General features: G+C 40.5%; 2 protein-coding genes across 3 annotated transcripts in view; one reads left to right on the top strand and one right to left on the bottom strand.

Annotated features, from left to right (window-relative positions):
* zgc:165604 (uncharacterized protein LOC792578 homolog) overlaps positions 1-18,930 on the bottom strand; it is a 100,437-nt gene that overhangs the window by 66,230 nt on the left and 15,277 nt on the right. The gene's annotated exons all lie outside the window — the stretch shown is intronic.
* Positions 17,580-18,775, top strand: LOC120539172 (apolipoprotein A-I-like). Its single transcript, XM_039769003.1, has one exon. The coding sequence runs from the start codon at positions 17,612-17,614 to the stop codon at positions 18,380-18,382; it is 771 nt and encodes a 256-aa protein (XP_039624937.1). The 5' UTR covers positions 17,580-17,611; the 3' UTR covers positions 18,383-18,775.

The raw sequence follows: 18,930 nt of genomic DNA, 5'->3' as shown, positions 1-18,930 counted from the left end.
TAGCGGTCGATTTTTACTACTATGAAAATAAACTGAGTCTACAAATGTCGCACAATTTCCAAATTTCCTTCCTTTAACAATACAGCGAACTCCTACAACTCCAATAAAGCGGACAGGCTTTATTTTAACTTCTCATTAAGCAAAATAAAAACACGGAAATGCAGTTAAGCCTAAAATATAGACAATCTTAACCCTTCTTCGCGCGTCTCCGTGTCACTATTCCTTCCACTATTATTTTTTTTAAATGCCGGATCTGACAAACACTCCTGCTTTCTTGCATATCTTGTTCTAATTGGTGAGGGGACTGAACACCCAACTATCTCGAAGATGTGGGCCCAGCACGTTCACGCACACGCAGGGCCGTTAACACCTTTGTGACATTCCACGCCCATGGCTTCCAATTGTCTCTAGAAATAGGCAAACAAACTTGTCAAGGAACAGCACTGTGCCCAGAAATCTTCATGTTAAAGAACACGAAGATTATTATTTTATTTGTATTAGACGGCTCAATTAACAATCAAGGAAACAAATAACCAGATTGACCAATGCAATTCCAAGTGCTGTCTGATCGCATAATTCTGCGCAATACCCTTAACATTCACTCACTCGGCTTGTGTAGAGAAAAATCGACTCAGCCACGGGGAGAACGTGCCAACTCCATATGAGAAAAAAGCGATCGATCGAGAGAGAGAGAATATTTTAGTCTTATTTTTTGATGCGAATCTGTTTTCGAGTAATTTTTCCGCCTCATTTCGCATACCTTTTGCACAAAACATACTCTTAGTCTTACTGCTTGCTACCATTTTATCGGCTTCAGTGCTCGGCTCATAATGGTCTTTCACCGAGCCATATTACAATACGCCCTGCTGTTAAGCTCTAAATCGCGTTGGTCTTTTCTTTCTAATAATCGAAAGGTGATATTAATTGTTAAAACAAGAATGCTAAAATATTCCAGCCTTATTTAAAAGCTCAGGGTGTCGACTTCTTCGATGATTATGTGTGAACTTCAATTACATCTAGGAGACCAATGAGCATGATTTAATTTACTCGTAAGAACTTGAATTGTGTGTGGAACACTGAGTGCCGGTCGAAGCTAATGTGGAGCAGTAGACGTTGACGAGTGTCCCACGTTGTCCATTTCGACAATGGACGGGATGGGGCTGAAGGTCCGAAGAGAGCAGTGGTGGTTCCACACCAAATTTACCAGGGGAGCAGGGTGGGGCCAGTGTTTTTTCATGGGGGCACATAACATCACCGTAAGTAATTAATTAAAATTTTATCTCTTCAGCACAGGGGCCAGGGTTAGTTCTACAGGGGTGTTTGCCCCCGTCTAAAACCGCCTATGGCAGAGAGGGCTGTTAAAGGTCCGAAGTGCTCACCGTTTGGGTAACAAATGGCGGCCCCGTTGTCCATAGCGCTCTTTCAGTATTATTTGACTTCGAGGTAGGGGGGTTGCCTAGATTGTTCATAGCGTACGCCCAGGGCCGGTGCCACTCTTAAGGCGAAGTAGTATTTGCCAGAGGCGCAGATTATAAGGAGGTTTGGGAACCCAGCAGCACGGGTTAGCTACCGAACAGTCGGCTGAAGCACCAATAACCTTGGCCTAGGTCGCAAAATAAACCAGCACCGGCACTGCTTACGCCCCTTGACTTTCCAAAACGGTTTATAGCATGGATGTAACGAACGTTGCTTAAGTTACATAACCGGAGCCCTTCAGGTGTTGCGCCCTAGTGGACTGACCGGCTCTGGGAACAGAAGGCACAATGTGCTGCCGTGCACTGGTGCGCGTGCGCGCGCGGATGTGTAGGCTGTTCACGTCCCGTTATGTGAATGCATTCACACTCTGTACCATCGGTGTATATATTTAGGCCACTTACTTAAAAAGCCTGAGGCATTTTTATAGGAATGCAAATGAGTCATTCCTTTTAGCTGGGAAAATCACAGTAAGAAAGCTGCGTGTTCTGCATTGTCAGCTTCAAGCTACAAGCAGCTTCTATTTTTATGTAACATTGTGTTCTGTCAGACAATCGCTGTATAAATCCGTGGCTTAATGTTACTGTGCAAAAAAGAAAAACCAAATGTGTTTGTCGACATACTGCCACCTCAGCATCAGGGTGACGCTACTCAGACTGACGTGACAGGACTCCATTGTCCTCATTAAATGACTGAAGCCACCGACCTTCAGTCAATGTCACCGATCAGAGGCACGGGTCCGAAACCGGACGAGCACTCTTTTGAGGAGCGCCACACGGACTTCTCTGCTTATTTTTAATCATCACTCACTTTAAATTTAGATCCATTTAGACGAGTCAGGGATTGTCTGTGAATGTGAAAACGTGACTTCTGAAGGGGTTTCCTTCAAAGACCACAGTAACAGCAAAGACTGGATAGTTTTCCTTCAGGAGAAGATTACAGGTGGAGCAGCAGGTTTTCTTGGATCATCTGTCCTTTCCAGCGATGGCTCCCCTACGCCGCCTATGAATAACCCGACTAAAAACAGAAGGGTATCGCACGGCACCCTGACCCCCACACACTGGTGGGCAATTTAAAGTCTCCAGTCATGGAACACGTGTGTGATTTGGATGAAAACCGAAAAATCCTGAGAACAGCCCGATAAATACACAAGAAATACACTTAAATTTCTTCGTTTTGGAGGGAATCGTTTCAGGCTAAAACGAAACATCAATAACGCCACTCGGCCACAGAGCGGCGCTGCTACTCTCGGAGGCCCCTCATAAGACAGAAGCACGTGATGTCTGAAGAAAAAGAACCACCGTGAAAAAAATCGGCCGAGTTTGTAATTAGTAATGGGGCCTGAGTGATTTTTAACGAAATAACTATCTTTTAATATGTATTTTCAGGGTCTCCACACAGTTTGATTTTAAAGCCTTCAAAGGGTCTCCAAAGGGTTATTTGCAGAGAACATCTACCCTAATAACAAGCTTTCATTCTAACCCTTTTCTTAATTAGTGACCAGTTCTTTTTCTGCTAATTAACTCTTGTTTTCTTTTGACTTGCTGCTTAAGACTCAGACCTTTTATTTTTTATTAGCAGCCAAAATGTATTAAGATACAAAATGGGCAAACACATGACCAGAAACCCGTGTCAATCATGTAATATCTGAAAATAAAGACAGGGGAAGGTCTCAGTAATGCTGATCTGCTCAGGTACACAGAACATTTTGACAGTGTTCTTAGAAAAATGAAAATCAACAATTTTGGAAATGTCTGCTGTAGCAGAATGAGAGCAGCAACCACCCAAATTAAATAAAGGGTTAGATTAACAAAATTGACTTCTATGTAAGAAACTGGTTTGGAGGTTGAGGCTCTGACTTGGCTGGTCATTTGTTGGTGCACTTCACATCACATTTCTGTTTGGGTGCCATTTAAGGAAAAAATGAAGCAATTCAGAGGACTGATTCTTTAAAAAAAAAAAAAAAGTTGCTTAAAATGAAAGGAAAAGAACGACATTCTCAGCAAAAAAAAAAAAAAAAAAAAATCTCTAATTAGTTAAAGGATTAGAATGAAAACCTACAGACACAGTAGCTCTCCAGGACTGGAGTTGGAGCCCACTGATCCACACAGAAAACGACAAGGCACAGAATTCGAACCCAGCACACTGGATCTGTGAACAGTTGTGCTAATCAATGTGCTACTACTCAAGATTTTTGTTCCAACCACTTTCTTTAGCATTAGCTTGAAGATTTAGAAACCCCCCTTAACAGCTTCCTATACTTTAAACAAAGTCTTAACTGCCTAGTTTTTTATCACCAGTTTAAATTAAAAAAATAATCCTAAATATTTTACTTGCAACTCTAGTCAATGTTTATGACATATGTAATCTCACTATCCCCTCTTCATCCATATCCTCTGTACTCCATGTTTTATTCCTCTTTACCTGAGAAGAAGCCCATCTCACAGATTCACCCATACCTACCCTAGAAAATGTCTCTCCCGTGATCCATTTTTTCTTCTTTGTTGTTCCCTTGCTTTGCCCAGCACCATTCTCCGCATGTCCTAGCACTGTTGCTCTGTCTTTTCTCTTTAGGTAGATCTCCGCTACTTTCTCTTTGTTCCCTTCTGTGAAAATCACTCTAGTGTCCCTGACCCTCCTCTTGTTTAGCCTTTTTATGTTCTCTGTCGGTTCTCACTGATGCAAATTGTTTTGTCCCAGCATATCAACAGCTAAATTACTTCTTGTGTTTTAATGGAAAACTCATAAGGTTTCCTCATTTTTCAATTTAATTTGCCTTGAATGCCCCTCATCCTGAATTATTCAGGTACCCCCTGAAACCACTGAGCACTATTTGGTGTCGGCCTGGCTATCTGGGTTTCACTGACACTGCCTTTATCATTCAAACAGCTTGTTTTGGCGGTGAGTTTAGTTTTCTTTTGGCTTTCCATTTACCTACAAATCAGTCTTAATTTTGCCTTTGCTCTTGGTGCTACCTGAAGTATTTTACTTTTATAAGTACTCTTTTTTTTGTGTTTTTTCACTTTCCTCTCTACTAGTTCGTTAAAAGGTTTTCATTACATGTGTCTTGGGAAAGCACACATTATTGGAGCCTATTAGTATAATGTTCACTGACTCGGCAGTACTTATGTGCTGATTCAACAGCACCTAGACAGTAAACAAGACAATAGTAATATTCATGGACATCATGTAAGTGCACTAAGTGTAATTCTTATTTAATCAGTTCAAACAGCCCAGTGAAGGAAGATGCAGAAAAAGAAGAATGTATTAGACAAAACTGGTGCTAGATGATCACTTTTCTTTCACTGTGGTAATATACTAAAACCTAAAATGAATCACACACTGACTTGACAGTGACACATGCATGCAGGTTATGCCTGTCAATGAAGATATATGCTACAAAATGATAATAAGCCCCCTAAAATACACACAAAATCAACTTTCCTCTAATTATATTTTCACCCTATATAAAAAAAAACAACAGAGTTGGAATTAATCTCATGAACACCAAATACCAATAAACTTTGTAGACCTGCTTTTTTATTACAGATCAGCAGAGTAAGGCTCAAGGTCAGCATTTTTCACTCAAAACTGACCAATTAACAGTTTATCGATTAACTTAACAGAAATCTTGGTAATAAATTACAATTAATGGCTTTAAAGGCATGCCATAGCATTCAGTGTGTCACCCATCACTATCTAAGGTCTTGTTAATGTCCAGATAACTAGCAATAAGTGAGTAACACAGGCAATACAGGTTGCTCTTACTCTAAAGTGTCACCAGGGCTTTGTAAAGATCCTGCTACCTAGCAGTAATTGATTAATAGATGTACATTGATAGCATCTTATTCTAAAGTGTCACCAAAACCTCAATACCCAGAGCAAAAGCACAAACATCGCACAGAACATATAAACTAATATACAAATAATGGCCAGGAATCCATATTATAAGGTTGTCAGGACCTGGCTAGGTTTTGCCCTTCCCCTTAGTTTTGTCTAATATTTGTTCCTGATCCCCATTGCAAGTGGAAAATAGCATGCAGAGTCCATGTCTGCAGCAGAAGTCAAACCTGGGACGAGCAACAGTATATCATTAGACACAATCATTCATAGCAGTCAATCCAAGAAACACAAGTGCTGTGACCAACACAGATTCCCCAATTGTACACTGTAGGCTATGTTTAATTTGAAATGTAGTTAGTGCCTCCACTCTGGGGTCCCCTACTTGTTATCTATGAAACAAAACAAGAACCTTTTATATATTTATATTATATTTATTAAATTTATATATATATATATATATATATATATATATATATATATACACAGTGCATCTGGAAAGTATTCACAGCGCATCACTTTTTCCACATTTTGTTATGTTACAGCCTTATTCCAAAATGGATTAAATTCATTTTTTCCTCAGAATTCTACACACAACACCCCATAATGACGTGAAAAAAGTTTACTTGAGAATTTTGCAAATTTATTAAAAATAAAAAAAAACTGAGAAAGCACATGTACATAAGTATTCACAGCCTTTGCCATGAAGCTCAAAATTGAGCTCAGGTGCATCCTGTTTCTCCTGATCATCCTTGAGATGTTTCAGCAGCTTAATTGGAGTCCACCTGTGGTAAATTCAGTTGATTGGACATGATTTGGAAAGGCACACACCTGTCTATATAAGGTCCCACAGTTGACAGTTCATGTCAGAGCACAAACCAAGCATGAAGTCAAAGGAATTGTCTGTAGACCTCCGAGACAGGATTGTCTCGAGGCACAAATCTGGGGAAGGTTACGGAAACATTTCTGCTGCTTTGACGATCCCAATGAGCACAGTGGCCTCCATCAACCGTAAGTGGAAGAAGTTCAAAATCACCAGGACTCTTCCTAGAGCTGGCCGGCCATCTAAACTGAGCGATCGGGGGAGAAGGGCCTTAGTCAGGGAGGTGACCAAGAACAATGATCACTCTGACAGAGCTCCAGAGGTCCTCTGTGGAGAGAGTAGAACCTTCCAGAAGGACAACCATCTCTGCAGCAATCCACTAATCGGGTCTGTATGGTAAAGTGGCCAGACAGAAGCCACTCCTTAGTAAAAGGCACATAGCAGCCCGCCTGGAGTTTGCCAAAAGGCACCTGAAGGACTCTCAGACCACGAGAAACAAAATTCTTTGGTCTGATGAAACAAAGATTGAACTCTCTGGTGTGAATGTCAGGCATCACGTTTGGAGGAAACCAGGCACCGCTCATCACCAGTCCAATACCATCCCTACAGTGAAGCATGGTGGTGGCAGCATCATGTTGTGGGGATGTTTTTCAGCGGTAGGAACTGGGAGACTAGTCAGGATAAAGGGAAAGATGACTGCAGCAATGTACAGAGACATCCTGAATGAAAACCTGCTCCAGAGCGCTCTTGACCTCAGACTGGGGCGACAGTTCATCTTTCAGCAGGACAACGACCCTAAGCACACAGCCAAGATATCAAAGGAGTGGCTTCAGGACAACTCTGTGAATGTCCTTGAGTGGCCCAGCCAGAGCCCAGACTTGAAATGGCTGTGCACCGACTTTTCCCATCCAACCTGATGGAGCTTGAGAGGTGCTGCAAAGAGGAATGGGCGTAACTGGCCAAGGATAGGTGTGTCAAGTTTGTGGCATCATATTCAAAAAGACTTGAGGCTGTAATTGCTGCCAAAGGTGCATCAACAAAGTATTGAGCAAAGGTTGTGAATACTTATGTACTGTACATGTGATTTCTCAGTTTTTTTATTTTTAATAAATTTGCAAAAACCTCAAGTAAACTTTTTCACGTTGTCATTATGGGGTGTTGTGTGTAGAATTCTGAGGAAAAAAATGAATTTAATCCATTTTGGAATAAGGCTGTAACATAACAAAATGTGGAAAAAGTGATGCGCTGTGAATACTTTCTGGATGCACTGTATATATATATATATATAGTAGACTTCTGTTTCCTTTATTGTGTTCAAAATTCTTCCTGAATCTCTTTATTCTTGTCCATGAAACAGAAAAGCATACATGATGATAATGTTAACAATTACAAGGAAGTAATGCATTTGCAATGCAATGTAACGATAATTGAAACATAATGTAATTAAAAAAACGCTTTAGTTATGGGAATAAACTGCTGTAGTGTATGACAAAATAAATCAACTACTTATACAGAAAAATAGCAGGATTCCTCACAGTAAACTCATGCGAGTTATCATATTTTGGTTTTATAAGGAGCAATTAGCCATCTGGTGGTTGTTACTGGAACTGCAAAGACTGAAAATAAAAAAATCAGACCATAATGATTTGGGAGGCTATGCAGCAATTACGTAAGGTGCGTCAAGGAGAAACTGAATTACCAAGGGTATGTGTGCCACTCCTTTTGGGTCATGAATGTGCATTATGGCTTTCGTGAAGTTGTTTTTTGGGATTATAATTTGTGTACTCTTTATTAATATTTTATTTTAGCACTTAGTGGCAGTTGCCCTGCGGTGGGCTGGCACCCTGCCCAGGGTTTGTTTCCTGCCTTGCACCCTGTGTTGGCTGGGATTGGCTCCAGCAGACCCCCCGTGACCCTGTAGTTAGGATATAGCAGGTTGGAAAATGGATGGACTTACTGGCAGTAACATCACCTCAACAGCATTTGGTATTGTTTATGACCACTATGCTAGTTGGTGGTCATGTGATTGTGTGAATCATCTTGTGCTTCCTTTAAGAGATGTTACCACACAGCTTCTGTATAATAGTGTTGGATCTGATTGAATTAAACAAACTTACTTCATGATGGACCGGTCAGCAGAATATTCCTAGGTAAATTAGGTTCTTCTCATTGTATAATTGTTTAAGACCTTCGTTTCTGGTTAGAGTTCTGGTTTTTATGTCTTGGTTTTCTTTGGTCTTGTTTGGTATTCACAGTTTTAGCTTCTCCTCTAACCACATTCTCGTCTTTTACGAAAAATGTTATTCTCCTGTTTCAGGTATGTTGTGTCAAAACCAAATTATACCAACTGTACCTTTGACCTCTATGTAGTTAGTGTCTACAGCAGAGGTTCATTTACACATCACACATCCATGTTTCCACTAGGGTTCACGTCACTTAAATTTCATCAGCAGTCATGGCACAGAGACCGTCTCATTTATGACCATATGCCTCCAGAATCTTTTGACCATGCAATCCTGTGTGACTATGCATGCACTACTCAAGAAAACATTGATGCCTTCAAGAAATAGTTGTGTGAAGTGATTCATCACTCCCTTCATCTATACAATGCAACATTAATAGCACACACAGATACGTGCACAGATTCATTGTGAGAAGTCACCCAGACCCTGGGCAAAGATTAGTTTGTCCAGGGAGAAATGGAAATATCTGCATGATTGATTATGTAAAGACAAAGAAAAAACTTTGGGGAAAACACTGGTGCTGCACACTGAATGATTAAACTATAAACAGACCAGGGTGTTCATCCTGTGTGTGTAACCATATTTGCATCTGTCTATAAATGGCCTTTCCAGACACAAATAGGAGAAGCAAACAAAAAGAAGGGAATTGGATGAGTCTCAGTCTATTCTGGAATCAATCCTGTGTCTGTCTTGAAATCAAATAGCACAAGGCAGGGACCAACCCTGGTGGGCTGGGATGTCAATTCAGTTACTTGGCCACGTTTGCTTGCATTTTGGTAAGAAACTGGAGTCCCTAGAGGTGAAAAGTCAAGTGTGCAGCTATGGCACATCAGCTAAGTCTCAAAATGACATCCATATGCCACGAGGCAGCACCCCAGTTGTAGGTACTGATCAGTTTAAAAATAAGTAACATATACTGTACATCTTACTCAATATTCTCTTCTGAGCGGTTTTGCTTTCATCTCCCCACACAGTGACATTCTCCATTTCCTGATGTTCTTCTTCACACCTTTAGACTCAGCATGAAAATGCTGTTATTTTCCATCTCAGGGGTAGTCTGTTTTATTTAGATGTGCAATAATCAAAAGGCACTTGAGAAAGAGTACTGAATAAACACTTGATAATCATTTTCACAAGATGTTTGAATGAAGTGGGAGCATAACAGGTCTTAATGTGAGCTTCTTACATAGGACATCACATTTCTCACATTTAGCAACTATAGTATACTTTCAGTGGTGCTCCTTTAGCTCGAAAGAATGATTCCTTCCTTCCTTTATGTGCCCCAAGCAGTGGGCATCAAGGACATGGTTGTGATTCTGAATTGTGGAGAGAGAGGGCAAAAGGAGCCCAAAGAGGAATCTCATCCAAAACCTATTCCATGAGTGGTGTATCTGTTTTCCCCACATCACTGTCTCAGATCAGACCATTTATGTTCAGGTCAGTTTGAAGAAAAAAAATAAAACAACCTCTTTGCCTCGGCACCAGGTTAAAAGAGCACTCTGATATACACATCTCCAAGCACTCAGGGCCAGATCAGCAAAGCGCAAAGTCCACATGCCAACACAGTCATGTAGACATCAGCGAGCTGAGTTATTACAGGGCAACAAACAGAGCAAAACATTTCAGTAAAACATTTATTTAGAAAATCTTTGCTTGTATGTCTTGTTTGGTACCTTAATGAAGAAATTACTTGAATTAGACTCTTGACACTGAATGGAAAAGTGAAATGGAAACAATAAGACTCACTAGGCTGCTGGTCCAGCATGCATGTACAAGCATAGTGGTATGAATATGAACCCAGTCTGAAGTCTACCAGGATATCTTTCTGGTCTTCATCACCTAGACAATGCTTCCTGTGACACGTCAGTTCTTTTTTGGGGACTGCAACCCCTCTTCACTACATTCTCTGTGAGGTCCTATTTAGTAATTTATTTAACTTGCCTATGCTCGGAGTATGGTGATGATCAAAGATAGTTCTTTTAATCCTCCCATTCCTCCATCTGTACTATTGTATTCAAAACGAATACAGCCAATCAGTTCACCATCACTCTTTGGTACATTTCCTTATAATTCATCTCACATTGAAGAATTCTGCATTTTCTCGTTTACCTAATTTGATTTTGTGCTTCTTGAAACAAAGTATATAAAATACAGTAATCAATGAATCCATTAATTTACTGACAACAGCAGATAATTCAGTCTAGAAAAGCTCAGTAGCTCCTACTCACTTACTTTTTCCAAGCCAAAATTTGAGGGTGCTGCAAATTGTACTGGTTTCTAATTTGTTCACATAATATTATGAACCAAAAGGAGGACTTTATTAAAAAACCTTATAAGTCATGCACATTCTGTAACAGAATGAACTGAAAATCATTTTTTCAGAATATTTTAATAGAACCTAAGTACGTAACAAAAATTTAAAATAGCTAACGCAGAGTCCAGACATTCTGTTTTTCCTTTCCTGTAAAAAACAGGATTTACATAAACTATTGTATTGGAAATTGTTTTTCATAGTTGCTGCAGACAAGGTACAAAAGAAATATTCAGTTTACATTTAAGATAAAGAGTTTAAATGTTAATATTGCACAAAAATGTAAAATATTTTCAATCACTTCTGGAAATTTTACCATTAAATAATTGCCACATGTGCTTGCATGTTCTTTTTGAAGAAGAGATTTTCATAGAAAGAGAAGGCATCCACCTTACCCATAAACGTTTATTATGCTACTACATATCTGTAGCCCCTTTTACTCTGACATTAACAAGTGTTTCGCGTCTGGATTGTATGATTTAGAGCTGGCACTGTCCCAGTGGCTGCATCAGGTCAGGTTAGAGATCTGTGCCCTTATTTATTAAGCATCTCCGAGCAGGAAAACGGGTTAAAAATCTTTAAGAGTGGTGCAGATTTTGTCCTACTCTTCAATGTAAGTGTAAAAGCATTTTATCATTATGATCCCGGGAAAGGTGGAATGTTTTGGAAACGCTGGACAACAGCGAATGCAAAAAAGAAATCGATCTGCAGGAGATAGAATATTCGTCACAAATCTTGTACGTTGCGTGAGAAATCACGCGCTGTCAGCCGAAATGAAAGTGCTGGTTACTTTATGCTTTTTGGCCACAAGGAACATGAAGCTTTCATTAGAAATGATTTACAGCATACTGTATCAACACTCGGGTGGATCATGGGTGCCAGCATTTACCCTGAAGATAAGCAGGGCCGGATAGGGGATTGACAACGAAGTGTCATACAGCTACGCTGAGTTCAGCATTCCACGAAACAGATGGCTTTTTCGCAATTGCACTTTTCAAGCCCATAAAAGTTCACGAACGCAGGTAGACTCCCAGTGTATTTGAAAGTCTTGCATTAGATAAGCGGGGAAAAACGAAGATACCCAGACACGTCATGCAACTCTACATGGCGATCAGGAACAGTGGGAGAGTGAACTGCACTACAGAAACTAGCTACAGCTAGTTTAAGCAAATATTACTTTACGAGGCATTTTCGGTGGACGTAATGGGGAAAAGTGATTTTTTTCTGAATGCGCGGCTGTGGAATATTTACTGTTGAATAACGATGCCGATTATTGGGATTAACTCGTAGTTGCATGTCTTTCGTCTTTTGGTGTTCTTTGTCGAGTGGAAACAATTATATGCATCTTAGCACACTAGCCTGCCTTTTTCATCTTCTTCGTCTTCTCCTAATACAATATAATTAATATTATTATAGTGTTAGTATCAAAAATTACAACACGTAATCCTGCGCTCCAGTTTGCGGTGCTGTAAAATCCTGACGTCATTAATTCTCAAACGTGGCCTCCTACTCCATTTTAAGGGCTTGTTTACTAGGCGGAATTCATTGAGGGATGCTGCTCCTCACTTAGAACTATGCTTCTAAGTATACACTCAAAGTCTTGAACTGATAACTGGCCATGCCTGAAAACAATGTGCATAGGCCTTTATGAAAGTGGCAGAATGTTTCACAACCAAACTCATTACTTTAGAAATAAAAGTTACTTGATTGTTGCCAGGTACACAGAGATTATTGTTCAATTCTGATGCTCCATTTTTCACTATAAGGTATACACATGGGATTTACCAAGTATATTGCACTGTTTGCATACTGTCATTCTACAGTGGTGGTGCACAAGGGAACTGTCTCATCTACAGGCTCACTTAATTTGTGAATTTATTCACAGTTTGTCTGAACTCCCATTTCCACTACAGCTTACTTGGGAGCATTGGATGCAACGAAGAAGACAATCCCTAGATGTTACACAGCCATACTCACTCACACTTAGCCAATTTAAAGTTATTAGTGAAATTCAACATCTTTGTAAATTTCAGAATCCCAAGAAAATCCCCACCAACATGGAGAGAACATTCAGCCTTCCTAATATCTCGGCTCCATCTCATTATTAATTTTTTTCGCAACAGGTTTCTTCTTGTCATTTTTGCCTGGATCCTGCACCTAAACAGCTAGTAATCAAGACAGGGTAGGATGGCACCTCACTCACATCAAACCAGTTTAGAGTCGACAGTTAAACTAACTACATAGCTGGTAGACAATGGGAGGAAACAAGAGGAACTGGGAAAACATACAAACCCAGAGCCAGTGCACTCAATGCTGAAACCAAATCAAATGTCCAATTATAGAGAAGAAGTACAATGCTAGAAAAACTCAGTCCAGTTAGAAAGACAAACTTGATACATAATGCTACCAAAACAGTGCTTTAGGATCTTTGTTTGGTGGAAATTCAAAGTCAGGCTAGCTGAAGAAAACCTAAAGCTTGTTTGCTTCCTGTTATGCTTAAATAATGAATATCGGTTGTGAAAACATCTTTACAGAAATAAAATAAATAGAGCAATCACTTTATACAAACTTGATTTGTTTGTAACAGCTCTTGCTAAACAGGTCAGCTTCAGGTCGTAGTTTGTTTGATCCTGGCTATTGACAGGCTGACCATGTCCACAACAAATAAGTGATAGCTACTTTTCCAGTAAGGAAACATCAATTTAATTGATTCCAGAAATCTAAATGTTGTAGCTGAGCAACGTCTAAATGTAGGTTTACAGGAATGAAAGCTGTGCTGATAATCACATTTCTGACACTGCAAGGAAAATAATAAGGAGCCTGAGTTCTGCCGTAAACAAACAACAATCCAGCAATCTTTAAAATTTGTGGAGCCTCTTACCATGAGGGTCATCTCAAAGAATTTTACTTGTATCTTACAATGTTGTATAAAATGTACTACAATTATTTCCCTCACAAGCTTTTGACTACTTTGACTCTAAATTAGGCTAAGAGGGTTTCGGAATGTTACCCCACCCTGTCTAGGCCTGGCTGCTGTCTCACACCCAATGCTGCTTAAATAGGCTCAGAGCACCATGACCCCTAACTCAATGAAGCGGGCTCATTAATAGATGAATGGATGGATTTTGCAAAATGTTATTAAATCCACTTTGACATGAATCTATTTCTTTTTACATAACTGTTTATTCTAATCTAATAGGTGTTATGGGGAGGATGACAATTGGTTACCATGAATTTGAGAAAGGGTCTCGCACCATATGGCTTGTTGGATTCAGTCACACTGTACAGCAACTACACAGAAACATTTTGCAGGATAGCACGGCTGATGTCTGGAGCTCAATCCTCAACTTCTCCTGTAGGGTGAAAAAGGTGTTCAATGGACCCTGTATCTGTGTGTGCTGTTCTCCAAGTACTCCGGGTTGTCAATATGAAACGGTTAGAGCAAGTGGTGTACGTCACAATTCAATGTATTCTTATTAAGAACATATCCACTTAGGAATGCTATATAATAATAACAAATGTCATTCATTCAGAAATACAAATTAGACAGATGCCTTTACCCAAGGTTCACATCACAATTATTTACAAAAATGTTTTTTTTTTTTTTTTACTGTTAAAGCACAGGCAGGTTAAGCGACTTAAGGCTGTGTCACATTACACAACTTTCCCAGTGATTTTCAGTTGTAGCTTTCATTTACATCATCTTAGTGAGAAAGACGATGGCGCTCTCCAATGAATGTCCCCTAATGTGACATAACCAGCAACTCAGTCAGCTAGTTTACTACTTGCTCTGATCAAATCAGACAGTTACATTTTCTTCTTTAGTCGTAGCTAAGAGAGCTGACAACCAATGAATGCTCATCTTCAAGTACAACGCACAGAACGCAGCGACAAAGTATAAGGAATATGGGTGTTTTGGACCTCAAAAACAGATGAGAAGCTCGCCTGTCTGATGTCTTGTTTTACTTGCCATTACAAAAAGGAAAAAAAGAAAAAGAGAACCAAGATTGCAGGTGAACACACCATAGCTGTTAAACATGCTATTTGCTGTCAGAAAAAGGGGCAAGCAGGACTGTGCAGGAAGGTCAGCATTCAATTGGTAAATGTGACATGACCAACGATTTTCAGACATTTAAGCTGACATGGTCTGATGACGTGATCAGCGACTGTAGCATCTGACATACCCTATGACTAGAAGTCGCACAATGTGACGTTGGCTTTGCTCAGGCTCATACGTTCAATCAGTGAAGGGCCTAAACTGGCAACCACAGGGTTTAAAGTCTAACTTCATAGCCACTAGGCCATCCTGCCTGTGTTGTGAACAAATCCAGGCCTAGAATGAGAAAATGTGGACCGAGAAATAGGAACCAATTGACAGACAATAGCAGCAGTTTAGAGCACGGGTATCAAACTAAGATATTACTTTTTATTGCAAACACTTCCTTAATTAGTAAATTGAAACTGCTGCCAATTTATCTAAATCTTTTGCATTAATTATGGCAGCCAAACAATAAAGAGATACAAAGCAAGCCAACTGATGAGCAGCTAACTCAGGGCTCTTAAACAGTTGTTGAGGGCCACCATTTTCATTCCGACCAGTTTCCTATTTAATTCTCAATGAAACATGTTATTTAATTTTAAGGCTTTGTTAGTGTTCGCATTCTGCCACACCAGTCACTTCCAAAACTGGCCTTACTTCTTCTGTGATATAAATGTTTTGCGGACTAGAATTAACCTTAATTTTTTTTCTTAATAGATATTTTATTGAGACAAATATTGTATGGGGTGACACAGTGATGCAGTGGTAGCGCTGCTGCCTCGCAGTAAGGAGACTCGGGTTTGCCTTCCGGGTCCTCCCTGTGTGGAGTTTGCATGTTCTCCCCATGTCTACGTGGGTTTCCTCCCACAGTCTAAAGAGATGCAGGTTAGGTGCATTGGCGATCCTAAATTGTCCCAATTGTGTGCTTGGTGTGTTGGTGTGTGTGTGTGTGTGTGCCCCAGTCAGTGGGCTGGTGCCCTGCCCAGGATTTGTTCCTGCCTTGCGCCCTGTGTTGGCTGGGATTGGCTCTAGCAGACCCCCTTGACCCTGTGTTAGGATATAGCAGGTTGGAGAATGACTGACTGACAAATATTGTATGAAAGGCACAGTGTAAAATAAGATGCCTTGACACAAGACAAAGGTTTGGGGCAGCTACCCTTGTACTTGACCTTGGCTGCAAAATAAGCAAATAATTCAAAATAATAGAGTCAAAAACAGAACTGATCAACAGAGGAAGGGCGTGGTTTTTTATAGGGAGGTTAGCGGAAATTATGTGGTCCTTGGGGCTGGGACAGGAAGTGATGTGGTCCTTGTAGAAGGGACAGGAAGTGATGTGGGCCGTGGAGAAGGGACAGGAAGTGGCATCTTCAGACCTGAGGCGGAAGTGACGTCTTCGTATTCAGGTGGAATTTCCCGTGCCTGGTCTGCAGGGACAAAATAAGAGGGTTGAATGCACCCCACCACCTTCCGGCTGGGTGTGGACTTCCTTTCTTTTGGTCACTATGGCTGGCTCCCATGCGCACGTGTGTGACAACAGGTACAGGTGGGATGTAAGTTATCCTGGTCATCTGTTGGCCTGCTTTACATCTCATTGTTTGGTTGTTTGTTAAAAAAAGAAATGAATAAATTAAAATGTACTTCAGTTAAAATCAAGGCAAAATGGAATTTCATTATAATCAGTAATTGGATAAAAATGGAGAAAGTGGCAGGAGTGAAAACATGCAGCCACTGTGGCCCTCCAGGAACTGAGTCTGACATCCCTGACTTAGAAGAAAACTAGGCAGGTACAGGATGGGTATGACAGCCCAGCATGGTCTACACTCATTACATCTGAAGGCAAGCAGTGTGGTGTAGTGGTTAAGGCACATGAATTTAAGCTACAATATTTGCCTCTACCTCACTGTTTGACCATGCCCATTTCCTTTAACCTGCTTGTCCTTCAACTGTTAAAAAAAAGGGGGGGGGGTTTCGGGGGGAGAAACGAAAACAGTACACTTGTATGGTATCTGGAATTTGCCAATTGCCTTGGATTAAGGCGTCAGCCCAACATAAAATAACATGAGGTGCTAAGCTAAAGCTAATATGAACAGATACCTCGTGGGAATTGTGCCCCAGTTTAGTACAAATTGAATGGGCTCCATGTGTTTGCGTGGGTTTCCTTCAGGGACACACATGCTGTCATGTGTGGGCGTTTACACAAGGGTGCTGTGTGATGGACTGGATGCTTCTTTCTGCCTGTTGTAGCTGGGACAGACTTTGGTGACCCCATTTCACTGGCCGACATACCAGGTTTTAGGAAACAGAAAAAAGACAGGGCCGAGGGGATCGATTGGGGCATTTTTTTTTGTTCAGACTGCCTAACATTTAGTAGAAATATAGAAGTTGAACTATACCTAGAAAGAGGTTTTCCTTTTAAAATGATGTACTGCTACATTCAATTTCTAACCTGCACGAGTTTCAGTCTCTGTTCATATACAGTAAAAAAAAAAAAAAATCTGCATACAATTATGCAAAATATGTCATAAGCCTCCTTCAGGAATTTACAAAGACTAAAAAGGATTTGATATAATTATTGCAATTAATAACATTGTAGCTTGACTGTTAATTTAAGTGGCTGTGGACTTTAATTCCCAGTTGCATCAGTTTGTCAGTTTCTGCTTGGCACTTGTACTTTGTCTCCTGCTGAGCCCAAAACCTACACAAGACACATCTGAGCACAACAAGATTAGTAGGGAAACACTGACCATTGTACCCAGGCCTGTAAATCATCAGAAGTTACGCAGCATGGATCAAGTTCCATCAAGTCAGCCTTATCTCTGGTGACTATAAAAGCCAGTTCATATTGTGGAGACGGCAGAATCAGCTCAACTCTGGAAGCAAACATGAAGAGCACAACTGTCGCCTTAGCGCTCCTGTTTGTCGCAGGCTGCCATGCAAACTTTCTGTGGCAGTCAGACCAGCCACCAAGCCAACTAGATGATCTGAAGACTTCGCTGATAACTTACATAAATCAGGTGCAGGCAAGCACTAAAGTAGCTATTGACCAGATAAATAACCAGGATCTTGCCAAACAGCTCAACCTGCCCATCACCGAAGGCCTCGAACAACTGACTAAGTATGTCCAGCTGGGGGCTTCTCATCTGGAGCCATATACCGATACAGCCAACAAACATCTGCAAGAAGGGAAAAAGCTGCTGGTGGAAACACAATCAAAACTTGCTCCTGTCACTCAGCAGATGCGTGAAAAGATCCAACTGCAAATTGATGAGTACCGTACCAAACTGAGTCCACTGGCTGATGACTTGAAAGAGAAAGCCAAAGAAAACACTCAGGCTCTCCGTGACAAGTTGCAGCCTTATGCCAAGGAACTCCTGGAGAAGCTGAACAAAAATGTGGAAGAACTCAGAACCCAGCTTGCTCCCCTGACCAAAGAAATGAGGCGGAAAGCAACCCAGCAGCTGAAGACTGTGCGTAAGAACACTGCCCCATACACTGATGAAGTCACCAAAAAGGTGAGCGAAGCAGTGGAGGAGCTCCAGAAGAAGATTGCACCCCTTGGTAAGAACTTTGAAGAGAAACTGTCCCCATACATTGAGGAGATCAAGAAGAACATCCTCTCTGCGTGGGACTCTGTGCGTGAAATGTTTAACTAAGATGACCCCCGTGCCGAGGCAAGAAAACTCGAGGATGGCTTCATGCCAGTGCTCGAGAGCATCTGCAGCTCATGGTATTGAACTTTCAGCAATGCAACATTCAGTATGGACCTCAATTTCTTTAACGTTTTTTATTTTGTATTTTATTCCTAGAATTTTGTGCAAATTTAATGTTGCATTATGGTATTGTGAAAAGTAACTTATTCTGATAGTAGTTGTTGAATACAGAAATACATCTGATTTAGCACAAAATGCTGCTGTTGGACATGCTGAAATGTATCCCAATGTCTTCTTACTGAATAAGATTGTTTCTGTATACATTTTTCTTCATGTCTTTGCATAACTCTCACAGTTAAGGGTTTTTCTTTTATTAAAAAAAAACACTTTCTACAACTATTTGGTTTTTTTTTCTTCGTTGCCTAACATGTTCCTTACTTTGAATATGAATTGAAAAATATAGCTTTCTCTGCCAAAGGTGTGTTACAGTGGGCAGCAAAGTGGTCTCCCAGCCGCATTAAACCAGGTCTGATTACTAACATGGTACTATC

This window comes from Polypterus senegalus, chromosome 11, assembly GCF_016835505.1.
Source record: "Polypterus senegalus isolate Bchr_013 chromosome 11, ASM1683550v1, whole genome shotgun sequence".
Taxonomy (NCBI): Eukaryota; Metazoa; Chordata; class Cladistia; order Polypteriformes; family Polypteridae; genus Polypterus; species Polypterus senegalus.
This window is presented reverse-complemented; position numbering and strand designations above follow the sequence as displayed.